The 26,966-nt window shown below is 36.6% G+C and overlaps 2 protein-coding genes across 3 annotated transcripts; one reads left to right on the forward strand and one right to left on the reverse strand.

The window, feature by feature from the left end:
* Window positions 1-1,770: 1,770 nt before the first annotated feature.
* Window positions 1,771-19,790, reverse strand: LOC132790853 (uncharacterized). 2 transcript variants are annotated; one of them, XM_060799591.1, is made up of 6 exons: window positions 19,719-19,790; window positions 6,235-6,419; window positions 5,343-6,173; window positions 5,135-5,283; window positions 2,824-3,607; window positions 1,771-2,756 (listed from the first exon to the last, which is right to left on the reverse strand). In XM_060799591.1, the coding sequence occupies exons 2-6, from the start codon at window positions 6,314-6,316 to the stop codon at window positions 2,404-2,406; spliced, it is 2,199 nt and encodes a 732-aa protein (XP_060655574.1). In that variant the 5' UTR covers window positions 6,317-6,419; window positions 19,719-19,790; the 3' UTR covers window positions 1,771-2,403. The 2 variants fall into 2 exon arrangements, with proteins under 2 accessions (XP_060655574.1, XP_060655573.1); XM_060799590.1 differs by having other exon boundaries at window positions 19,578-19,779.
* Window positions 19,791-22,286: 2,496 nt separating this feature from the next.
* LOC132790011 (ras-related and estrogen-regulated growth inhibitor) lies at window positions 22,287-26,588 on the forward strand. Its single transcript, XM_060798418.1, has 3 exons — window positions 22,287-22,945; window positions 25,900-26,030; window positions 26,104-26,588. Exons 1-3 carry the CDS (start codon window positions 22,861-22,863, stop codon window positions 26,506-26,508), a joined length of 621 nt encoding a protein of 206 aa, XP_060654401.1. The 5' UTR covers window positions 22,287-22,860; the 3' UTR covers window positions 26,509-26,588.
* Window positions 26,589-26,966: the final 378 nt, after the last annotated feature.

Raw genomic sequence — 26,966 nt, forward strand, 5'->3', positions numbered from 1 at the left:
TGGGGGCTGATTATAAATTTACCACCTTAAGTGTTGATAGAGTCATTTGCAAGATTATAAATTATAAGCATACACCTGCAGGCGACGATGATATTAAGAGCTATTAGAGCTAAATGGAATAACTATTTTATACTTTAACGACACCAAAATGCATAATTTGTATATGACAATCTTGTTATAAGCGAATTCAAGTTTATTTAACGTGTTCAAGTGCTGTTCTAATAATAGTTTACCATATTTTATTTTTAGAAAAGATTTCCCTGACTTTATTAATGTTCTTCTTTGTGGCGTTTAGTATTCAATCGCAGTGCAGCTTACTAAATCAGAGTCTCGTGTCGCTCAATAAAGAGCAAGACTATGAAAATAGTCCTTAAATGCAACAACTGAAAATCAAGCATATTTTTATTGAATCATCAAAGTCAGACAATAAGTATCCAGCGAATGGATAAACCTTAGCACACACACACACATGCACACACATGCACACTCAAGTGTTACTCATAATTGTGTTGCTGTGAAAATATCAATAAAGGAAACTAATGAAATGCGCGCGGTCTTAAGTGGCTTACTGTCACTTCAGCACACAAACAAACACACACACACACAGACTCACAGACAGACACAAAGGCAAACTCGTACACAAACACTCACTCACACAGCAACAGAGTACTTAGAGTTGCGTGTGGAAGTGTATAATGTCAATGCCCAGACGTCAGACTCCATCTCCAACTCCAACTTCAAGACATATTCCCAAACCAAACCAAACGAAACCGAAGCAAACCAAAAGCCAACCCCAACCCTAACCCGAACCGAAGACCAACACAACCCCAAAGCAAGTGGCCCTTCTCTGTGTAACGGTGCATCATAAATTCCGCACTTCTTACGTAAATAGCCATTTAAGTGTGTTTGTTTACTTTCATTTAACGTTGGCCTTAGATGGTCACATCATGCTCTCTACTCTCCTTATACCCTGCAGTCATAAAACCGACTCAAGGCGGTTGAGTAGCTAAACTTCTATTTAAACTTACTTTACTATTTGTTAAAAACAGAAATCAATCCTTAACTTCAATTTTTTTGCATAAATATTTCATATAATAAACACATCTATTATTTTAAAATGTATTCACAGGGTATTTACCTAGCGACTACTCACTGCAGCACTATCCTTATTTATCAGCTATTAGCAGGCGAATATAAAAAGGGTCAAGTGACAATCGTGTGAACTGCTGTCCTGGGTGACAGCCGATATATCCGTTTCTGGGTTGTGTGTGAGTGTCTTCCCCCCTTCAGCACATATGTCTCATCAGGCGAATGCAATTCATAAACTGTAAGTTGTCCGAGGAACTAATAAACTTGTAGAAGAGCAATTGGTGTGAGCACAAAATCGTGGCGCTTATAATGAAAAAGCTCGACTTAGTTTGTGTCATGGATAAGCTGTGGAAATTTGTCTACAGCTGTAGTGCTTGTATTGGCTAAGTGTGCTGAATGTGCGCGAAGTTGCTGGTAGATGGCGCTGCTGACATACTCAAGAAAACATCCATCTATGGGGAATCACATTTAATAGTCTGCTTACCAAGAGAAGTTCGGAATAAGAAAACGTGTAGTTAAAATTTGAAATTTTCCAAATACCCGAATGAAAGTAAGTCAGGTAATTGGTTTTGCCAACACGCAAAAACTAAATTTTAAATAAATTTGGAAATGGAAATCTAACGAGCTTCCGACAACGGTTGTTTCGCTTAATTTGAAAACATAAAATTATCATTAATTTTATTTTGGTATAATTACATTTCTGTTGCATTATTATTACAGTTTATATAGTATGTGTATGTGTATGTGTATGTACGAGTATATGCTTCCGTATGCTTGTTAAAATCACGCAAATGTTTATTTAATTTTTAATTTTTGATGCCTTCATTATGAAACCTCATAAAATCATAGCGACATTCGTGGTGGGAGCGGAGGGCAAATGGTGGAGCAGAGGGAAGGAAGTTGCATGCTTATTTTCCATTTTAATAGGTTTATTTTTTCATTTTCCTTGTTTTTTATATTTTGTTTACTTATGGTTTTTTTGTTGTGTTTTGTTTTGTTTTGTGTGTTGGGCGTCGCAGCTTCCTAACTAATTACTTTGTAGACATAAAATTAATATTACGAACACGCTTAGTTTGCATTAAATAACAAATAAAAGAGATTCTATATTTAAAAAGTTGTTCATACTTTTGCATTTCGTTCGCAGTGTTTTTGATTGGTTTTGGTTCTCAGTGTATACACTTAGCAAAAATAGCCCCCGCATTTGGGTAAATAAATGTGCATTGCGTCACATTCAAATTCTTAAAATCGACAATCTTTATCTTTATATCTGTGCCAAAGCAAATAATCGCCTCCCTCAAATATATCAGTATTTGTTTAATATCTAAACTGGCCCTTCTTCCCCCGCTCATTGTGGTAGACCCTCAGAGGCGAGTAACTGCCATTCGTATTGCCATTAAGTGAGGCACCCGGTCCACCTTGAGTCCCAGTGCCATTGCTGCCATTACCATGATGGCCAAAGTTCTGCGATGCCGAGCCGGAGATCAACTCCTCCGAGTGCTGTGCTCTGGCGGTGCAGCGAGGCGCCAGCAGCAGATTGTACAGGATGAAATAGACAAAGGCAATAATCAAGGCAAGGATGGCCAAGTACTCGTAGGTGTGGAACCAATAGTAAACTTGTCTATACTTCTCATTGCGCCACAAGCCAACCATGGCACCGAAGCCCTTGCCTAAAAAGAACAACAGAAATGTATAAGTTAATAAATCCAATTCTCTTTAAGGAGATTCTTTTATTACCTATGCCAAAGAAGGCAGCCACAGCAATAGCTTGTCCTGTGGCCGTGAGTTTCCGTGGCATCGCATGACGCATGTACAGAATAATCGTAATCCAGATGATGCCAATCACAGCTGGCTCAATGATCTCCATGATGTAAGTCAACCAATCGCAATCCGGATCGCTCAGCGCAGTGAAGCGAATCACAAATACAGCAAAGCCAGCAATAAAGATATTCGAGTGTCCACAGTACTCAATAAACCGATCCACATTAAAGAACAAAGCTGCGATGAGTAAGATGCCCGCATAGCTGACAGCATACGGATCACGGAATGTCCACAACAGATAGCTGTGAATGCTGCTCCACAGGAAACCAAAGAGGAAGGCCACCGCAGTGAGCACCACAATCTCTGGACTATAGCGACGTATAGCAGACATCGGCACCACCAGCATGCCAGTCTTAGTATGCCACCACCACTCGGGAGGACTGAGAGGCATTTGGGAGGCAAGGAGCAGCACAACAGCAGCCAGCACAAAGCAGACAATAAAGATGATCAAGGCAGCATCAGCAGCATGATAATTAGGTTGATTCTGCACGAAGAGCAGATCGAATGGCGAGAACAAAATCACATAGCCAATAGCACCCCAAACATATTGGCGACACACCTCGCCACGTCCCTCGGAAGTCTCACGCACAGCAATCACAATGGCGGTGTTGAGCAAGGTTAGCGCACCCAAGGCGAAAATGTCACCAAGGATTCGCAGAATCGTGTAGACCACCTCACTGTTACCGAAGATGCCAACGGTCTGTAAAGATAAAGAAATTTCGATTAAAGAGTGAAACATTTGCACAGAAAAACAAGTAAGAAAGCTACAGTCGAGTGTACTCGACTGTGAGATACACGCTACCCATTTTGAATAAATTATACCAAATATACTACAAAATACTAAAAAAATATACCAAAAGGTATATGTGATATATCTATATAGTACCGCATTCAAAATATACCATAGACGGCACAATATACCAGATTGTCAGACAAAGTAACTAAGACCCCCAGTAAGTAGGCGTTTTTGCCCATACAAAAGTATTTCCTTAATAACTTCGATAATTTTTATCAGATCGCAACCAAATTTTCAGGAATCATAACTACTATAGTAATTATTGTATATACCAAAAATCTAGCTTTAAAATTACGCTTGTTATTCGTTTTTTTTTGATTTGCGGGGGCGGAAGGGGGCGTGGCAAAAATTTGAAACAATTTTGATCTGCGTGCAAACATAACAAATGTTGTCGAAAAAAAAAATTATAGCTCTATCTCTACTAGTCTCTGAGATCTAGGTGTTCATACGGACGGACGGACAGACACACAGACGGACAGACGAACAGACACACAGACGGACAGACGGACATGGCTAGATCGTCTCGGTTGTTGACGCTGATCAAGAATATATATACTTTATAGGGTCGGAGATGCCTCCTTCTACCTGTTACATACATTTCCTGCCGGCACAAAGTTATAATACCCTTCTACCCTATGGGTAGCGGGTATAACAAGCTGAAAGCCTTTGAAGCCAGTGTTTTGTAATACTAATAATAATAGTGTAAATTTTAATTATGTCTAACCTTTTTTAAATAAATAACTACACTGAAATAATACAAGTTTCTAAGATCAAGAGCATTCATCTAAACAACTGTATTCTTAGAATAAGACATCCATAAATCCTAATTATTCACACTTAGAATATTTGAAAGGAAAGTTCTCAAAATAAAATCTTAAATACAGGACTTTTGGTTACAAAATTCTCGAAACAATCGAAATTGGTAGTAAAGATTTAATTTGGCTGTTCTTGGGAGTCTTTTAAGAAATAATTTAGTACACAAATCAGGTCTTTGTTGTTTTTGCTGACAATCTGTCATAATTTGTAGTATATAATACAATTTTAAAATAGAACTATTTTCGATTTAATATATATTAAGATGCATGCTTTTGCTTTTATTCATAATGGGTAGCAAGTATCTCAAAGTCAAGCACACTTGACACTAACTTTCTTAGTTATTCTTCTTATAAGATTTGTGATCCAAAAAAATATTCGTGTTTTTCTCTTATTATAGAGAACTTGGTCTTTTATTAAATATTTGTGAAATCAAGATGCATTTTCATGCACTCTTTAGATTAAAATTCTTATTACCAATACCAAACTCTTGATTTTAGAAGTTATTTTTTATCAGTGTAGATTTTTTCTTTTCATAAACATAACTTGATATTTTTCTTATTAACAAAATGTTAATTCTATACCTTTTCAGTGAATCTAGCTAAGTGTATAACTTACATGTTCACAATCAGCTTCGATTAGCACGGAATCTTCGCTATTGTAGGGATTGACAATGAGACACTCGATGATGGGTTTGCAGTTGCTGCCCTTCTTCAGATTTTTCATGTACTCCACCTGCTGCTCGGGTATATTACACTTGATGCCGTCTGCAAGCAGGAAGGGGAATTAAAGAGAGTCGAGCAAACAATCTAAGCTAAATACTTACCCACTGGATACTGACACCAGCCATGAGTCTCGTTAGTCACCGGCTCATTGAGTGAGCCACCTATGATGGCATTCATCACAATGCTGGCCGTATCCTCAGTGTACACATGACAGTTCCTCACCAGCTCCTTGCCCTGCTCATCGCGATACACGTTGCACAAATGCGGTGGCTCCACATACACTTTCTTGGCGCTGCCTTTGATCGCTTGTCGCTTGGTGCGCTCTTCCTCAGTGCTGGCCAACTCAATGCCAGCGCTATCTGCGCGAAGTTCAACCACATCGAGATGACTTCTGGGCTGCAGTCTTTCGGTGGTGGCACTTGTCTGCTCCTCCTCGTAATCGAATTCGGAACTATGTTCGGTTGAGGGCGCTGCTGTTGGCAATTCGCCCAACCAAAATTGATACATGTTCTCATGGAAATTCGGGTTCAGACAGCTGTAGGTGCAACGTGTGAGATTGACAACTCCCGACAACTCATCATAATCTCTGCAGGTGTCATTGGTGCACTGTTTCTGGAATATGTAAGCGCCATTGCCATCGCAGCCGAAGCTGACTTGTGGTCTCTCTGCTGGCTCGCGATTCACTTCTGATAGAGGGAAGAGGCCAACGGAACAGAGAGCAGAGAGCACGAGGAGGAGAGCAGTCATAAATCGCAGCTTGCGTCCAAAGCCATTGGGATTCTTGGCAGCAATGTTATCGGCCAAAGGTCCAACTATCAATGGTCCCAAAACTGATAAAATGGCAGACGTAATTGTGATACTGCGATACTCTCTGAAGTTGAAACTCAGCAACACCGGCTTTACATTATTCACAATGTGCAGCGCAGTGATACCTAAGTAAAATATTCCATATTATAAAAGTTTAATACATTTCAAAATTGTCTTTCGACTTACCGCTGATCACCAGGAACACAACCAGCTTCAGGGATATCAACGTCTTGTTGATACGCGGACTGTGGCCGCCTTGGAAACCCATTTTGCTGGGATTAACTAAAAGTCTACAGTTTCTATATACTTAGGGGACAGTCTCTGTGAATTATCGTATATTTTTCAGTTTCTTTCTAATCGTTTTGTGGAGCCTAGAAAGAAATTAGAATCAGAGATAAAACACATTATGTTTAGTTAATTATGCTCAGTTTGTTGCAGAAATCATAAACTTAATTGCTACAAAATGAACTAAAAAGCCTGTGGATACGGACGAGTTCCCAGGCGATAACATCGAGTGCCACATGCAACAACAAGTGCCACAGCAATGTGAGGCACATAGACAACAGCAGCAGCAACCACCTTGTGTCGTGTTGTACTCGTATTGTGCTTGACTGTGGGTAAACAATCTGCTAATGTCGCCTACCTAATGTAACCACAACAAGGCAAACAAAGTAGGGCTGAAGTGAAAGAATGATCGAATGAGAGATGCTCTGTAATGATTTGTCTTTGCTGTTTGAATGAGATTTGTATTGTGTAAAACATTATTCATATAATATTTAAGCTGATGCATTGTATAATAATTTGTAGAAAATACATTTCATAATAAACAAATCCTAAATATTTAATAAATATATTAAATATTAAAGCGAACAGTTTGAAATATGTTAAGTATATTTATAAATATCGAAAACTCATGAGTATCATATCTTTCGCATTTACAAACATTATTACTTAGAGCCTGTTCACTTTCATTGCGTTCCATACATTATGAAAAAGATATAATATGAAACTCATTAATGTATTTTAACTCTTTCAGTTAAAAGCTACTTTTAATGTAATTCTTTTTAATATGTTTTTTAAATACAAAATAAAGGAAATAACACGTATTCAACTTAATGAAATAACGCTTATGTTATTATCAATAAAACCTTTTTTTTAAAGTACATTTTATAGGCTCTTGTTAGGTAGTTAACGTCTTTTTAGAAATATTTTATTATGCTCTGAGCAACTCAATTTGATATGCCTTTTATTACTTATTATTATCGAGAGTTTTCGACAACTAATTAAATTCCTTTTCAGTCAGTGCGATAATAGTATAAATTCGGATAGTAAACACACAAATTAAAAATTAAATGCATTTCCTTAATATACCTTCAATTACAATAATATATCTTATATCTTCTAAAACGTAAAACTTCTTCTATAGAAGAGAAAGAAATACAAAGTTACCAACAATTGAATTCAACATAATTACATACATTGTTAATCAATAAAGATTATTAATAAACTTTTTATAGTCTCTTGTTAACTAGTTAACGTCTATCTATAAACGTTTTATTAAGCTATTGTCTCTTCATTTCAAGCCAATGCAATTTGATATGCCAATCAATTGACATTGCGAGTTTTCGACAACTAATTTCATTATAGTTCAAATAAATTCTCAATATCGAATTCTATAAATTGGGATGACACACACTTATGTATATATTCACATATTCACACATAAAATATAGAAGCTAGAAGTCAAAATGAACAAGTGCCGAAGGGCAATAGGTCATTTGCACCGTTGAACTGAAATAAAATATCAGTTTAATTGTACATAAACAATATAGAAACCACAAAAAGATGAACTGAAGCACACTCTGTATACACTAAATGTTGTGTATTCATATCAATTGGAACAATTACAGGGTATTGAGAAAGTGAGAAACCGCAAGCACAGCATCAATTACGTATTGTCATAAAAATAGATGGAATTTGTTGCTGTCCTAGGCATTAATTCATATTCATAAAATATTAGCTGTCAACAGTTTTTCAATGTTATCGCCTCGCAGTTGTCGCAGAGATAAGAATCAGACTGTAGAGTATACAAATAGCGAGAGAGACCGACTTGTCTGTTGAGAGGTAAATTGCTACATAATACTCGTAACTGCATTGCAAACTGAAGATGCAGTTGATGGATGACGAAGATGTAATGGGGATAAGGTTGATGGACTGCACCCACACGTTCCATGTTCCACTGTCTGTGGCTGCAATTTGCACTCATCTTAAGTGAAGATCTTGATGCATGACAATAAAATACACCAGGGAAATGGAAAGTGAGGCACACGCAGGCTGTGGCACTTTTTTCTTTTTGCTTCTTTACTGTGACGCAGAACATAAACATAAACAAGATTTGTGGATTCGAGTTCACGTATAACACGTCAGGGTATTGTATTTAACTGGCAGGCGGTCGGTCAGAGAGTGCTCAAACCGGTTGTTAAAGCTGCCAGCCAGGCAACTAGGCAGCCAGCTAGTAATTACATCACCACTGCGAATCAGTAGACCTAAAAGAACTGACAGTGGGAAGACGCCAACTCTGACTCCCCGGGCACGCCCCTCGCTGTTCATCAACTTAGCCTCAGCTGATGGGCCACAGCCACAGACATCTGTTACATTTCAAAAGACTTTACAACAACAGCACAGCGGAGAGTCTTTCAATCTGCTCAGAGCATAACAATCTATTCCAAGGGTAATGTTGTAAGCACTACAACTAATAAAATTGATGGACTCTTAAGCATGTGTAGAAAAGCCTATTCAAGCTGTACAAATCGAAAACAGTAAGAACTTGTTTATGAGCTCATAATAAGAACCTTGACAATGAGCAATTGCTGTCGGCTTTAATTCCACTTTTGAATACTTAACGCTACAAAAAAAGAGCTAATAAAATAAATATAAATAAATAAATAAGGGAACTAGACAAAGTAGGCGACTTGCAGATTCTCTATTTGGTATAAATGAATCACTAGAAATGAATCTATAAATCATGCCTACAAACAAATCTGTAAACTAATCAGACGATGACGCATCGCTGAGACAACAACTGGGAGAGCAAAGCTCCACACCCAGGCATAAACATGATTTATTGCCTGTATAAAAAACCAATCTCATTGAATTGTAATCTTAAAGAACAAGCCATTAAAAAAAAGGCGAACTTAATTATACTCGTATGATAAGACTGCTGTTCAAACAAATAATGCTGGACAAACAGCTTAGCTTTGGGTTGCCAAACATCTTTTCACACCTCTGTGGGCAGCAGACAAACACAAATTCAAGTTGGATAATTGCAGTCGGCGGCAGTTGCAATATTTGTTGTTGTTGTTGTTGTTATATCGCAGCGTCGTCAACTTCTACTATGTGGGTCAATTGCTTTTTTGGGGCTTGCCACCAGACAGCGCGGCGCATGAAAAGTCAACGTTTAATTATGCGTAACATGTCAACGGAAATCAATGGAAAAACTCAAAACACAAAGCGAACGCACATTCACTTTAATCTATGTATTAATGAATGAAGCGAGTAATTCATTTATGAAATTTGTTGTATTTTATTTCACAATCTCCACATAGTTCACACAGGTCTAGGGTACTGTCTATTCGATCACTTTGAAATTAGATCATCCCCCTCGCTTATTTACAAAATTCGCTCGAGCGTTGAACGACGCAACAAAATGCTAATTTCATGTTAAGTACACAAAATCTAATACAGCAAAAAAAAAGCAAAACAAAAATAAATCTTTTTCTCTGATTTGCTTTTGTTTTTCCGTCTGACATTTTCGGGTGGCAAACTTTGACTTTTAAAAAGGCGCCGCGCTTCATCAAGGAAAAAAGATCTTTACGACTGGATAAATAATAGGCAAATGCCAAATAAATTACGCATCGATATTATGCGAATCTGTTGCTATAAGCGATGATGATGAACGTGTCACAATCATCGCAACTTACTGTTTGTGTTTCTTGTGCCGTTTGTCTTGGCACGCCCCATAAAAGTGTTCGCTTAATTGGGATTCGGGTTGTGCAGAGAGGCAGTGACCGCGTTTTGTTTATTGTTTATTGTTTATTCACACATTCAGCACGTAGTATTATTTCTTGAACTGCGTATTTTAATTGCATATTTTTATGCATACAACAGCTAACAGCTGCTGCCCACAAAAATCAAACGATCCAATGCCGCCACAGTTATAACACGTTGCGTAGAGATGTGAGTGAGTCGTGACACGAAAGTAAAACTAATATTTATTAACTATGTTAATTTGACTAACAATAATTAATCAAGCTTTTCTTATATGTAGCTCAGCAGACTGTCCTCGCTAGTAATAATAATCAATCAAGCCTTTCACTATAGCTGCGTAAACTTCCATTGCTAGGAACAGCTGTGAGTGATTGTATATAGAGATGTGCAAGAGTCGTGACACGAAACCCAACTAACAGAGTTTTGTTTTCTTTATTTTAAGGCACTAAATTACCAATACTTTCTCAAGCTTCTTCTAAAGCTACACAAACCGATTTCTTAAGTAATAACGATAAGTGGGTATATAGAGATGTGTAAAAGTCGTGTCACGACAAAAAAAAACAAGTAAGTAAAGTTAAATTCAATGTTATATTGAGATTTGTTATTTTTAAAGAAGAAAATTACTTATAGGTAATCAATCTCTTCTTATAGCTCAACAAAGTGCCATCGCTAGCTTTAGTGATGAGAGATTGCATTCAAATTTACGCTAAGGTTGTGACACAAAAATCGAACTAACTTTTAACTATTAACTATGTTTGGTTTTGGCAATTTTAACATAGGAAAATTTCTTGTAATTAATCAAGCTTTTAGTATAGCTGGATAAATAAATCTATATAGATATGCGCCTAAGTCGTGACTTGAAAAATTAAGTAACTTTAATTAATTAACTATGTATGTTTTGTTTTGTCAATTTTAAGTCTAGAAATGACCAATAATTAATCAAGCTTCTCCTTTGACTACCTACACCAACTGCCATCGACAGCAATAACTATGAATGATTATTGACTGGAACTTCCTGAGATCGAGGTGTGTGAAGCGCCCACCATGAAGCTAATGATCCCAGCCAAAATAAGTTGGCCAATTTATGAAGCACGTTTCCGTTGAGGCCTATGAATGATTATCGCATTGTGCAATCCACACGATACACTCATCCCTAGGCAAGACGGCTTTGCTTGCAATGTCAAGAGAAGCTATAAACAAATGAGTTACGAGTGAGTTTTATGTTTATGATTCAATTGCTATTCAAACGCGACGATAACCTTTAGATTCATTCAATCATCGACGGCCGTTCTTCATAGATATATATGTACATATACTTAAGGAATGTCTGAGTATGTTGGAATGCTATCACCACAGAAATACACACAAAAAATAGAAGCAACTATTTGGGCGCGTTTCACAACGTTAAATACACTCTAAAATACATTTGCTTGAATTATAATCATTTCGAAACACGCCCCTGGGAGGGCACACGCAATCCCAGTCCGGCATTTCCCCCCCATCCCCTCAACTGAATCACCTACACATATATGTGAATGCCACAAACTGCATTCACTTGGTTGTTTTTGGGGTGGCGATTCGTTGGTCTGTGTTTCGTGTTTGTTGCCGGCTAATTAATTAGGAATGACCATAAATTGGGTCAAACAACAAAAGCAGTGGCAAGTGCATGAAACATGGGTGGGAAAATGGTGGAAATTAAAAATTAGACTGCTCCGATGTATATGCTGGAAACACACACACACACATGAACAAATTCCGCACAGCGAAAATTCTTACCAAACTGTCACAGTCGAAAATAGAAACTAGATTTGTGAAAAGCACAATTTGTTTATGATTTTTGAAATACCCTGCAGAGAACTGAATTTTGAAAGGGGTATTATGAAAATATGTAGCAATATGTAATGGGAAAATCATTATCTGATCAATCAATTATATTTAATCGTTATGATTATTGGCGTGCTATTGCATTTTTTATTATAAACAAATCTTTATGATCGAAATTCTATTTCATTCTACTTCGAGTAAATTATAAACAAATGTTTGTGATCAAGTAAGCAGCATTCTCTATATTATTTAGCAATATATCTTCTCTTCTTTACTTAATATTTTTGGGTCACACTATGTTGAAATCAGTTTAAAAAAAAAATTGCGTTAACAAATTGTATAAAACTATTTGTTTGCATTTTATGAGAAACAGCATTGTTCGATCTGTGATCAGAATGCCACTTGTTGCATTCGCATTCAATTTGTCTCTAGTTGTTTATCTAGGCTTCGATCGGCAGCATGAATGAAGCATTGTATATAATATATATTTTTAATTTACATTGGCCTGCCACAGTCAGTGGCAAGCTCCATTAAACTGTCCGAAAATTTATTTCAGCCTCAATTTGTTGGTGGCGTGACCCCATAGATGACGCAGCTAGTTAGCTATGTGGATCAATGCGTAGATGACATCATTTTTGGGCAGCCTCAGCCTCAAGCGACGCATGTGACGTATGGTATGCTTTTTTGTTTTGTTTTTTCGGTATGGATCTATATTTACAACAACACACAAATATGTGCTAGACGACAAACAGAGCGAAAGCTGATCTCGACTAGAACAATTTTCATTTGTTTTTGGCTTATTTTTAGAACTATGTCAAAATAATTTAACTCTTTACGTGGGTGGAGAGACAGGGTGATGAGCACATTTTTAATTAACTGAACTCTTGTATATATAAACTGGGCAAATGAATCTTAGTAATGGTGATCTTGAAAGCTAAGTTCAAACTTTAATCCTTAAAGATACAATACATCAAGCAGTCTAAAAATTCAAAACATCTTGAAAACTAAACAAATCTAATCCTTCCTCTTTAAGCGTAAGGGAAGGCAAGTTAATCTTTTGGAACTATGACCCTGAAAGCTAAGCAACTTTAATCCATACCTTCCAATAGTAAAGTGAGCTAGTTAATCTTTGCAACTGTGATCTAAGCTAAATTCAAAACTTTACTCCTTCCTTCCACTGCAAAATAGTTCCAGTTTAAAAAACATTAATCAATCTGTAAGCTCTCAACTTTTAAAAAGCTAATCCTTGTTCTTTACAATAGTTACATCATAAAAAGCAACAATCTGACTGTAAATTCAAAACATTTTTACACGCCAAACTTCGTAGTCCAACTATGAAGTCAGAGTTTCAACTATGATATCATCGTGTTGATTCAATCGCTGCGACATTTACATATAGTACAAGTTATTTGCATGTAATCTAGCTCTCAAGCGTGCTGAATGAATTTCCATTGGCCTTGCCTCATATCGAAAGTTTCCAAATACAACTTTGTATATATTTCAACAGTAGCTCGCAACGATCAGTCGAACTAATTGAAATGTAATTGTTCAATTGCGCATTAATTACATATATTATTAATTGCCTCTAGCCGAAAATGGCATGAAATTGAGCACCAAAAAAAATTGGTGAATCGACGCCAAAAAAAGACAACTCGAGAGGAAGTTGCGGCAATAGAAAAAACCTTAGCCATGGGAGAAAGAAGTCCAAATGGCAGTGACACGACCAAACGAACAATTCAGCGATTTTGTCGATGAGGCAAGTCACGCATTGCAATCATTTCCTAACAAAAAAAATACTTGATTACAAATGCAGCAACGACAAATGCAGTTTTTTTTTTGTATGTGCTGCTCGTCTAACCGGCCCCCAAGAGCGTTCGTTGCAAGTTTGCTGAAAACTTCAACTTGAAATGCGGTGCAAGAACACAAGAACACAAAAGGAGTCAGTCGGAGATACACAAACAGATACACAGAGATACATTTGCAGCTACAAGTTAGCTTTGACGTTGCCTGTCACTCACGGCAAATGAACAGGAAATTGTTTACTCGCAATGCAATCGCAACAAACTTGGCGATGTTCTCAATAATTCACAAAGTCTCCTTCTCGACATCTCCTTCTTCTCAATTTGGCTTCAACTTCAGTTCCAGTCTTGTCCGATTAAAGTCTTGGCATTGGCATTGAGGCTGCCTGACTGGCTGACTGAATGGCGCCTTGACTTAAGTTGGATTAAATTTAACATGTAAGCATTAAATTAATGTCTCTGTCTCTGACATTGAATTGGCTACGCAGACAAGCCGTCTATATCGTATTTGTAATGTGTGCTCGAGACCCTCCGCGCGTCAAAACAGAATCCAGAAAAAGTTTGCCCCAATTTCAGAACAACAAAACAAACACAGAGCGCAGATCCGCACTAGTTAACAGCGCAAATGTATTTGTGTATCTTGTAAATGTTTTTTAATACCCGCTACCCAAGTGGTAGACGGGTATTATAAGTTTGTGTCTGCAGGAAATGTATGTAACGGGCAGAAGAACCAGTCACGGGTCTTAGTAGCTTTGGCTAACAATTTAGTATACTTCGTACTTTATAGTATATTTAGTATTCTTTAGTATATTTTGAATGTAGTACTATATTAATATACCAAGTATATATGGCATGTTTTGAATGCAGTACTTTATCAATATACCAAGTATATACTTTGGTTTATTTTTAGAATTTTTCTGGTATATTAATTTGGTATATTTTAAAATCAATACCGCACTTTTTGCTTTTATTCCCAATGGGTAGCTGGTAGCTTGCATATGGTATATTTTGAATTCAGTACTTTATCAATATACAAAATATAGAATTTAGTATATTTTTAAGTATGTTTGCGGTATATTAATTTGTTACATATTGAAATTAATACTGTATTCTTTTGCTTTTATACACCATGGGTAGCAGGTATCTCGCATATGGTATATTTTGAGTGCAATACTATAAAAATATACCAAATAAAGCCTTTGGTATATTTTAGTATGTTTGTGGTACATTAATTTGGTATATTTTGACTTTAATACCGTATTCTTTTGCTTTTATTTAAAAAAGGTAGCAGGTATCTTACAGTCGATCACACTCGCCTGTAGCTTTCTTGCTTGTTGTATCTTTCGCTGTAACTCTGTGTGTACTTATTCTGTCTGTTCTGCAATTCGCCACTGAGTCATCAAATTCTTGAGCAAGAGGCTGTGACACAAATACTACAAACAAATAATGAATGACACCCAAGCACAAAAAATAATGTCTAAAAGACATTGTAGATTAATATCTATCACATTGTTTCGTAGTATTCGAAATCGTAATGAGCTTCATTAAATAAACATGCAAAAGGTGGAAAAGACCCTATGCCATTTTCATTTCCATTACTCATTATCTTATTGTTTATATCTTTATTTTCTCTTCTGTATTTCTATTTACTTGCAGACTATTTGTATTTTAGGGACCGGCTGCTGTTTAATTGGCCATCGTCTTTTGTGTGTGGAAACATTTGCAGCACATTTTGTTTGAATCGCAAACAGATGTGCGAACAGACAAGCTCATAATAATAATAATCAGAAGCATATCTGAAACTCGGAATAGATGGCTCTATATATCTGACATGATTTTAATGCCCCGGTTGAGGTTAAATCATACTCTCTCGTATGCTAAAAGCTGAATGAGTCCAATGATGTCATATATGTATATAGTTATGTGTTATATAGTATTGTCAGTGTGTGTGTGTATGTGTGTGGATACACTCCAACGCGTTGCTGTTTTCGTTTTTCGTCTTTGTGATTTAAATTTCATTTTTATCTTTTGCTCATTTTGTGTCGTGTTTTTTAGTTTCGTTCATTTTTTGTCTTTTCTTTTTTTATATGATGTCTGCGCTTGAGCTCCTTAGCCCTCGCAGCCCTATCGATTTACCCGTTTATCCGTTCGTCTGTCTGTTTGTGTGGGTCTCGACCATTGTTTGACATTAGAATGCCTCGCTGCCTGCCGGTTTGCAGCTCCAAAAGTTGTTTGTCAGGTTTCCGCTACCTTTTTCAAACTGCCAAACACGACTGGCGAATTCAAGTTCAAGCAACAAAACAATACAATGAAACAGTAAGAGTTGTTTGCAGATGAAATACACTAACTGCTTTTAGGTTGATTAGCTAAGCGACTTGAATTATTTTACATATTTAAAATACCCCTTTTTTCGCGTAGTGTATCGAATTCCAGCAGAAAACTTTTTGTCTAACGTGTTGAAGGTGTCTTTATGGTTTGTTTGCGTTAGATTCTTAGATTTTTGGGGTGGTTTGCTGAATCTAAGGGTGGATTTTTTTTCCAACACGCACCATCTGCAGGGTGGTTTCTATTCTTTCTTAACTTTTCTGCCGTGTCCTGTCTAGATTTCCTGCTATATTGATGGCACGCCCGGCTAACGACGCTTTTAATGCCAATCTACACTTACTAGCTCCCCCAAAAAAAGAAAAGAAAGGGTGGTTCTTCAACTGTTCCACATTTATTTATGTAGCGGCATTTGTTGTCACCTCTGTTTTTTTGAAAAATTACTCAATTCTTTAGAGGGATGTAGTAGAAGATTAATTTGAATTTCCGGATTAATCAAAATTAATGCGCAACATTTTTTCGAAGATAAATGCGAATATTATCATAGAGATTTTTATTTCTAGGTCATCATTCATTTCGAAAGCAACCCCTGACTGACCTGTCATAGTGCCCTACTTATACTCTCAGATTCTGCAACTGTAATAAAAAGAGCAGTCATCGGGTCGACAACTATATGTTCGCATATGTGTAGAAGAGGTAGAAGTTGAGGCACTTAATGCAACAATGTTATGACGCCACATGCGATGCCGGTTGACAAAACGAAGTCGACGTCATCGGCAGAAAATAAAAGCGCCATTAAAATCAAGTTGTTACTTTCGAATCGACGGCATACTCGACTTTTAAAGACCCTACTACAAATTGAGCTATTTTTATTTTCATTTTTATTGATTTCCGAATATAATTATAAACTTTACGAGTGCAGGGTATACACAGAATAAACATTAATGATCGAGCAGCTGCTTGAGATCTTGACTGGCAGATGAGCTGATTTATTTTTACCTTTGTGCAAACTATTTTTAACTTTTACTTTTGTGGGTCAACAAAATTGTGTTTACTCATTGCGTACACCTGCTCTCGTTACCTCCTCTATTACAGGGTATAAATGTAGTAAATTTGTTGGCCTTGCTCGCGGCTTGCGTCAGGCTGCCATTAGTTTTTAGTTGGCGGTTGTTGGTTGCCCATTGCTGTGGCTGGTCCCACGCATCGTTTAATGATTCCCTAGCGCTTGTCTGCAATTAGTAACCAAGGTTTCACTCTATTCCCACCTCCGTGCATTCCACTCCATTCCCTCCCTCCGCCCTCTGCCCTTTCTCCTCCTGCCCTCCTGCTGCGTTATCCTTGCGTCAATTCAGTTGCGTTATTGTGCGCTTGGCTAATTAAATTACTCGACCGAATGGTGTGGAAAAAGTTAAAAGAGAGCAGGAGAGAGAACAATGCAAGAGAGGGTGCAATACACAGAGAGGGGGGGGAGTTCCCTCTTCACCTCGCTAGGGAGTGAAATGCATTAAGTGATTTTTCTCATGGACTTGTCGCCAGGCTGTCGCCACGGAAATTGCATTTTCAGTGCGTAAACTCGCAAAGTGGCAAACAACACTCAACTCCAACTCCAACTCTGTGTAAACAGATGGATATACACATATAGGTAGCAGCAGATATGCATACTATATACATACACATAATATATTCATCGATTTTTATTCCCTAAGGGAATTAAAGCGGAATTGAATACTTAAACATTAAATGATGGCCGAAAGCTAGTTAAAAATAAGACTTTTTGTATCAATGAAAAATTTATAAATTTCTTTTATGAATTATAAATTAAATAATAATCAATTTAACATGTATAAATATCATTTAACACGATTTCTTGTATTAATTTCAAATTTATAAATATCTTTACCAATGTAAATTAATAAATTAGTTTTATCAATTCTTTCAATTTTTAAACCTCTTTTATCAATTTTAAAATGTATAAATTTCTTTTATGAATTATAAATTAATAAATTTACTTCATTAATTTTTACATAATAAAAATCTTTTAGCAATTTGAAATTATAAAATTTCGTTTAACAATTTTAAACTAATGAATTTCTTTTATCAATTTTAATATTTCTTTGATTGAATATTAGTAAATTTGAATTGAGTTTAATAGTTTATTTTATCAATTAACCATTTATAAGTTTCTTTAATTTACTTCTTTTCTTCTTTCAACAATTTGAAATTATTATTTGAATTTACTTTGAATGTTTATAAATTTATAAATTTCTGTTATAAATTATAAATTATAAATTATAAATTAATAAATTTCTTAAATGAATTTTGATATTTGCATTATAAATTCGAATAATCTGAATGAACTTTTATATCAAAATTGTCAACAATTTTTAAAATTATCCCAAAATATAAGGCAGATCAAGTGAAGCGTATGTATAAGTCAAGCATTCTCTGCTCTTGATTTTTATTGGTGTGATGATTTCATTTTCATGTTTTGTTTCCCTCTCTTATATGTGTGTTTTGCTCATTTGAGTTCTAGTTCTGTTTCGTGTCTTCACAATATCCTTGGAGTGAATGCAACATGCTATTGGGGACAACGAATTCCTGCCCCACGTCCCTGGCCGAGTCTCCTCAACCCTTGCCCGAACCCAGTTCGCAGCCAATGTCGAAAAGTCAGTCAGTCAGTCAGTCAGTCAGTCGGGGAGTGAATGATGTCGTTGGTTGACTTTGCCTTTTTGGCAACAGTTTTGTGCTGTGCTTTTTGGCAAGTCACATTATTTACTCGCTTTTAATTTCATTCGAAGTGACCGCAAAGTCAGCCAAAATATGACATCACAAGTTTTTGAGTGGGCTCGATTGTTGATCTCGAAGAGACTTTTATCTCTTTTTTAGATGACCACTTAACATTTTATATATTTCAATATGTCAGCATTTTAATTGGAAATTTTGAAAGTTTAAAGGGCTTTTTTTTAGCACTCGACAATTAAATGCGTTTTATCTAATTGTTCTCAATTTATTAAGTCAGTTTATTGGCACACATTTTTTTAATTCATATATGAATTAAATGTAATGAGTCACGTAGCTAAAATAAAATCATTTGTCACTTTGTCTTTTGGCACACACTATTCGATCGATTAATATGCTAATTGCGACAAAAGTAGCCGCTGGTGGATTATTTCTATATTTATACGATCCAATTGGCATTATACATTTTGGATACACTCGGCAAAGATTCCACGCACCAAAACTGTCGCAAGAAATGCGTATTTATATGTGTTTTGCTCTTTTTTGTGATTTTATTTTAAAGATATATTTGTATCCAACACTGAAGAAGAGGTAGAAGATGTGGCAACAACTGCAGTTCGCTCGTGTTTTTATATATATACATATGTTTGTTTGTAACATCTACAAAAATAAATTTCGAGAAACCAAAAAAGCAACAATACTAGCCAAAAACACAAATTAAACCAGAAACTAAAACAATAACAACAACAACAACACTAGTAATAAACAACATCTATAACAACAACAACAACCACACACCGTAAAGCTCGCGTCGCGCGTCGGTTTCAAAATCGTTTTTGTATTTTCGTTTTTATTTAAAATGTTTTTTTTGGCGGCTGCTGCCAACAACAGTGAGAAGCCAAAAAACGTTGCCACCACGTTCGTGGGCGACTTTCGTACCGTTTTTTCTATTTCTTTTCAGCGTGCCGCGTTCGCGCTCCCAACGCTTCGCCGTTCGAGTGAAAACTAAACGAAGCGCTCGAGCAGCCAAGCAGCCAAGCAGAAGCAAGCTAATGTCACTGGCACCAACACAAACACACACAAACACACACACACAACCACCACAGAGCAACAGAGTCAAGTCTTCTACTATTTACCAGCTGTGTTTCATTCTTTGGCCTTTGCTGGGCGCCAATGTGACTTGTGTTGCCAACAACAAATGTGCTAGTATAAGAGTCCGGCTAGACAGTTGGCAATGCGCAAATTGATCGAAATTCTCTTGCATACTTTTAGGCGACCGTGGGAAATCAGCGAGTGTAGCTGGCTTAGGGGAGAGAGATCTTAGTTTAGACAGTTTCCAACATTCTACAAAAACAAAAATGTATTTGTATTTGAAAATAAATTTCATAAATCGAAAATTTCTATAGTAATTCACTTATACTTAACCCAATTTAAGCTTATTAGCAGATTAGCTTACAAGTAATCGAAAGATAAAATAAATGGCGACCATAATTGATGACAAACTCGATGCACTATCACTAAACTAACACTGACACACTTGGGTGCTGTTATATAATGAATTGTTACGCTTTCCACAGCAAGTGCAAAAGATTTTCCAGCAAGCGAAATGTGTTGACCGTTTGTCTGGCGAGCACTTTGCAACCCTTATCCAAAAAAAAAGTCAGTCAACGCAGACACACCCCCGCGCAGAGTAACCCAGAGTTTTTTGGGATGCGGAAACAAAACAGGACGAAACCCACGTGCAGCTTGCATGTCGTTGAGGGTGTATTTTATCGCTATTCTCTACGTATGTACGTAAGAGTAGAGAGTGCGTGGATATTGGAATATGATTGATATGGCTGAACGCCATTTCCCTAATTAAGGAAAACGCATAACTAAAAGACATTTAAAAGGTTCTTTAATAGTGTTTATTTTAGGGGCGAATGTCTCGCTCTTTGCACTCGAATCAGTTGCATGTGACCCCGAATTTGATACTAGAACAAACAGCTTTTTGTTTCGTTTAAATACATTTGAATATTATGTACGTTGTTTGAGTTAAATTAAGCGTAATAAACAGTGCAATGTTATGAAGGATTGATTAAGAAAGTAAACTTCTCTGATAAATAGTTTAAATACACATTTAAGCTTCATTATTTCAATCTTTAATATTATTTTGTTATTTTATTGCAAGTGTAGAAATATCATTATTATTAGAATTCGAATATTCTATAAATATACTTCTCTGATCTTCTTTAACATTAGAATGAATAATTCGTCCTCATAATCCTAAACTTTATTTTAAATATCTTAACAGTCAACTTTTCGGACTGATAGTTCAAATAAAGAACTAAGCTTCATTTGAAATAATTTATTTATATTTAATTATTTCATTTTAAGAGTATAAATAACATTGTTATTGGAGATTTAATATTCTATATTCTGATGGATCACTATTAAGATTAGAAAGAATAAGTCGTCACATAATCTTGAACTTTATTATGAATATCTTAACAGTCAAATTTCCTAGCAGATAGCTCAACAAAAGAATGAAGCAACATTGTTTCAATCTTTGAACATATTTGACTATTTTATTTAAAGTATATAAAAAAATATTGTTATTGTAGATTAAATACTTTATAAATAAACTTCTCTAATTAGAAAGAATAATTGGTCATAATTCTGAATATCTTAACAGTCAACTTTTCCAGCAGAAAGTTTAATAAAATAATGAAGCAGCATTATTTCAATCTTCAATTAAATTTGATTGTGTTATTTTAAGTGTATAAAAAGCATTATTATTAAAAATATTCTTCTAATATTCTATAAGTTTACGTGTCTAATAAATCATTATAAAGTTTCAATGTAAGACAAAAACTAATAGAATAATTCATCATCATAATCTTAAAAACTACATTGTGTACTTTTTTGTTTAACTAACCAACCACTTCAATTAAATTGTGTTTGTTTAGCAATATTGAGTGTATTATTTTCCTATTATTTCAAGGTCTATCTGTTTCCATCGCTACCCCAAAAACAGTTGCCAGCAGCCGTAGCAGCAGCAGCTGCTTTCTGAAATCAAGGGGGAAGTACCCATAAAATTAAATTTAACGTGACTTTTAAAGCCAAGCGAACTGTGGCTGATTCACCATAACTTAGGAGACGACTACGAAATGGGCCAACTTTCGTGCACTAATGTGCAGCAATGAAATGTATCAATCAGTTGTAATGGCAGCAGCAGTAGCAGAAGCTATTTTGGATCTCCTCGATTAGCCTTTTGGCTCCCTTTAACCCTTTGCAGGGCATGTGATGGAATTGGACAATTGGTTGGGTGGATCACCAACTGGCTGCTGAATGCTTGGATAGTTTGCTTCGTGTTGTCGTCGTCGTCGTCTCTCTATCTGGCAGCTATTTTTGGACAGTCCGAGTGCGCGATCGCTCTCTGCGATCGGTTCGCGAAAAGCAGAAGATCGGTGGAATCCGTTCCGTTCGGCTCCGTTCTGTTCCGTTCCGGCGTAGAACAGATTTGGCTTTAGTACAAATTCGTAAGTCGTACAAATCGCAAGCAGTTTGCGGCCGGGTGTTAGTGGCAAAAAGACAATATTTAGCAGACGAGAGATCAGCTGAAGCAAATACTGTTTATTAAAATAAATAAATACGCGTACAAGAATTTCGTTCTTGACCACATGGAAAAGTGCAAATACATAATACTCAAAAAGGAATACATATAAATAATAATTGAAACAAACGTATCTCGTATTGAAAAGTCATTAGCAAAATAAATTAGACAAAGAAAACGCGAGAGAGAGAGAGAGAAAGAGAAATCCTAGACTGTAATTGTAGGCCAATATTTGGCGTTTGTTGTGATCAAACCAAATGGCGCATAATTCAACGTGAAACAGACAACAGAAACAACAAAACGGATATTTAGGTATTGTGCCTGGCGTGGCCAAAAGAACCAGATACATAATACACACACACACACACACATACCTACATATATAGTAGCTATAGCTATAGCCACCACATAGATATACGTATACACATACATCGCAGCAATTCCCACCGATTAATACAGTAAACTGGGCTGTTGCAAAACCGCAAGATGACGACGCGCATACGGCGTAAAAAGTCAACGTTGACAGAGCTCAAGATCGCGGTTATCGGTTCGCCCAGTGTTGGAAAGAGCGGTAAGCAACAAACTATATAGTATAATAGCACTCCAGAAGGGCCTTAAGAAGTGATATATAGAGAGAAGTGTGGATACCACCGACTAGAATGCCGAGCAACAGCAAATTAGTTGAGCAATCGCCGATTCGTATATATTTAGAATGTTGTTTGTTTTGTTTATAAAGTGGCAACATACATATACATATACATCTATCTATGTATTTGTGTATCTCTCTTTGTATCTAGCATGCCGCTAAGTGTACAAATATCTATGTCGATCTCGATCTCTATCTGTATCTGTATCTGCAACTGCAAATGTATCTGTATCTGTAGCTGTATCTGTGGCTGTTTCTGTTGAGTAGCTTGCTCTTTAGCATTGCGTTTGGCGTTTGTAATCGTTTCTCACCGTTTGATTTGACAAGCTCTGCAACCCAGGCCATGCACTAATTTATGATGCACATCCAGAATACTTCTTTGGGGCGGGATCACGACGTTGCATATTTTATACTTAGCGCAAATTGATGTTGCCTGTCAGCCCCAAAACTTTAATTTGTAACATTTTGTTAGACCCATTGGCTTTAGCCGATGCTTAATTATGTCGTAATACCTGAGAGAGAGCACACACACACACAATCAAAACAGTTCCGCTTGTGTGAATCCCCCAAGGGGGAATATGACTCGAAAATATGCTCCAACAATAAATAAACTTAAACTTATGTGGAAAAAATATCTGTCGAGGTGCCGACTGACAGATGTCATGATCTCCGCGTGGATTTAAGAGCGGAAGAGCAGCAAGAGACACACTTTTTTTTAATGATAGCTCACTTCCAAGTATAAAGAAGACTTTTTAGTTACTACTTCTCTGAATTGTTTTGTGAACACACCTCAACTATAATCTTGACGCTTCCTCATGCAATCAGCTGACTGCGATTATGACTCGGCTATTTACATTTCACACTACTTTCATGCCCACCTTTATTTCTTTTATCAGCAGCGCAAATCTACACACGAACTACTTCACTTATCTTAATTACTTAATCTAAGTTTTGCATGCCAACATAAGGTTTAATGGCACATTTTGTTGGTCTACATATGTATATGAGGTTGATATAAGATACTCATTGTAATTTGTAATTTTAATTTTTACTGACAAAACTTGATAAAAACTTCAGCTAAACTTCTTTCCTAATAGATATTCCCATTATTTGTTCACTTAAGATTATTATGTTAGTGATATTTGTTTTGTAATTTGTGGTTTTAATTTTACTGATATATGTTGACAAACAATTTTAAAGCCTTATTATATTATTATGTCGATACTCTTAGTAATTTGTAATTTTTATTTTTACTGACAAATTCTGAAAGAATCTTTCGTGTCTTTCCCTATCATCTAAATTTGTTTCGTAATTTGTGATTCGTTTCCTTCTTTAGATTATTCAAATAGTTAAATTTGTTTCGTAATTTGTCTTAATTTTTACTGACAAATTTTGATATGAACTTTAGTGTCTTTCCTTAGTAATTTTTACAAGCAAAAATTTTAAAGCTTTAGCAATACTTCTCCACAATAGATATTTCCATTATTTTTCAACTTAAAATTATTCTAATTTGTAATTTCAATTTTTACTTGAAAGTTTTGATAAGAAACCTCTGTACCTTTCTCTAGTGTTTATTATTACCAAAAATTTTCAAACTTTAGTTAAACTTCTCCACAGTAGATATTCCCCATATCTTTCTTACTTAAGATTATTCTAATAGTTAAATTTGTTTTAGCCAAATTCAGCTATCTTTTTCTAAGTCATAAAGTCTTTCTGCGCTAATAAATATAATTCAAGTTAAATACTTTCTTAAGAAATGTTCGTCTGCAGAGCAGAGAACATAAATCAAATGTAGTCGAGGCACAAGCAACCATATATTATATTTTATGTGAAACATTTGTTGACATATTTTCCGCCACGGAATATGAGAATCCAATAACTGCGTTCCGCATTTCTGCTGTGATTTCTTGATGGCTATGAAAACGCACGTAGAATGACGAGCAAAACCCGCTAGTAAAATCGAGTACATATAAGTATATATATATGCTATAGAGAAGATCATTCAACCACAGCGTCGGCGATATGGCACAATTATTTAATGCCACATAAGATCCGAATCGGGGTGGCATGCGTGTGGGGCAATTAAAACGCCCACCAGGCCAAATCCACACACACACACACAGACGTGAGCACGATTAATGCCCAAAGAAAAGCGACCAGCGACGCCTGGCGTCGGTCTTTGTCGTAATTTTAACAAAAATTTAAATGTTGACCTCGTAAAAATTTTTAAAAAATAAATACACTGCAGATAACATGCGGCTGCTAGAAAAATAAATGATCGAAATGGGGAAAATTGTCAATAAAAATGAAAACAACAGAAATAACAAGTAAAGAAAACCACCCGGCAGTGGGAAATAGACAGACTCGACCCTATTTGTTACAGGCATAATCCTTTTGGCCAGAACCTTACAGCACTTGCCATGCAAATGAATGACCAGAGCTCGAGACATACCCCCAAGGAAGCCACCTCCTGCCCCCTTCTCCTCTGCCACCTCTTTGTCCCTTTTCTTCACTCGCAGCGGCCTAGAAAGTTTGTTTTGTTTGCTTGAAACACGCAACGGCCCAAATGTGTTGTTGTTGTTGTTGTCGCTGTTGCCGAGTTTATTAACCCCGCAGCAGGCGCTGCTTAGTTTTTCCACCTGCCTCAGGAGGCCGCTGTTGTGTGTGATGTGTCGTAGGAGTTTACAGCTTAAGTGCTGACCCACTATGACAACAACAAAGGCAAAGGCAAAGCCAAAGGCAGCAGCAAGTCCAAGTTGTGTTTCGAGGGTTGTTGCCCTTGCCCCGTGCGAGGGCGTTACCCCGCTTTACACCTGATCCACGGCAGTGGAAATTAAATGCATATTAGTCAAATGATCTATTATTTAATTTAATTGCAGCCCTAATCGTGCGTTTCATAACGAAGCGCTACATCGGCGAATATGATCATCAGACTGAGAGTCGCTATAAGCATGAGGCCATGGTCGATGGCGAGCCGGTGCTCTTTGAAATACTGGACACATGTCCCAAGGTAAGCGCCTCAACCTTTTACATCAATAAATACACAAATATTTATTTTGCATATTTTCTTTTTTTGGCGACAGGCTGACGATGAATTTCCCAATGCCGCCGAGCTAATCCAATGGGCCGATGGCCTGCTGCTTGTCTACTCCATAACGGATCGTCGCAGCTTCAACTATATACGTCGTGCCAAATCGGATCTGCAGTCGGATACGCCCGTTCAGCTGTGCGCCAACAAAGTGGATATGGTGCATTTGCGTCAGGTCAGTCGCGATGAGGGCGAAATTCTGGCCAAAGACTTTGAGTGCAAGTTTAGCGAGGTCTCTGCAGCGGATCATGTGGATCAGGTGGCCGAGGTATTCAATGAGCTGTGCAAGGAGGTGCTCGCCTGCAAGCGCAAGTCCAAGCAGAGTCTGCTCGAACGCATGCTTGGCGGCACCAGACCCTACAGCAGAGGGAAGAGCGACAGCAACTTGCCAAAAGACTGAAATCACACACACTCACACATTTTGTTTAAATAAATCCATTTTTTAATGCATACCAGAAATTGACGCTGTTTTTTGTAGTAAATTGTTTTAATTATTATACTTTATAATTTTATATAAATACATATAGTTAAATACTTTTAACAGCCACTTTTGAAAACAAGCTTTCGTTTATTTGCTTTTATTATATTGCATCTTAGCAGTCAGCTTGCAAGCAACATTTAAAAGTTTCATATCAGCGAGCTTTGCAGTTGCTTGGCAAGCTTAGCAAGTTAGTAAAGTATAATTACTGCATTGATACATAGGTGGCGCTAGTGCTCGCTGCGAAAAAAATCCGTTGCAGTTCAAATTTTGTTTAAGATATCAAAGTATAGCATACTTTCGTGACATATTCGGAATGTAACAGACGATTAATGTATTTTGCAAACAATAAATTAATTACATATACTAAATATGTAATC

Source organism: Drosophila nasuta, chromosome 3, assembly GCF_023558535.2.
Source record: "Drosophila nasuta strain 15112-1781.00 chromosome 3, ASM2355853v1, whole genome shotgun sequence".
NCBI classification, from domain to species: domain Eukaryota; kingdom Metazoa; phylum Arthropoda; class Insecta; order Diptera; family Drosophilidae; genus Drosophila; species Drosophila nasuta.

Bases quoted from the DNA above. Each gene is read 5' to 3' on its own strand.
- LOC132790011 (XM_060798418.1), top strand. From the start codon at position 22,861: ATGACGACGCGCATACGGCGTAAAAAGTCAACGTTGACAGAGCTCAAG. The intron at 22,946-25,899 runs GTAAGCAACAAA...ATTTAATTGCAG, and splicing joins GCCCAGTGTTGGAAAGAGCG to CCCTAATCGTGCGTTTCATA. The intron at 26,031-26,103 runs GTAAGCGCCTCA...TTTTGGCGACAG, and splicing joins TACTGGACACATGTCCCAAG to GCTGACGATGAATTTCCCAA.
- LOC132790853 (XM_060799591.1), bottom strand. From the start codon at position 6,316: ATGGGTTTCCAAGGCGGCCACAGTCCGCGTATCAACAAGACGTTGATA. The intron at 6,174-6,234 runs GTAAGTCGAAAG...TATTTTACTTAG, and splicing joins TGTGTTCCTGGTGATCAGCG to GTATCACTGCGCTGCACATT. The intron at 2,757-2,823 runs GTAATAAAAGAA...TGTTCTTTTTAG, and splicing joins GGCTGCCTTCTTTGGCATAG to GCAAGGGCTTCGGTGCCATG.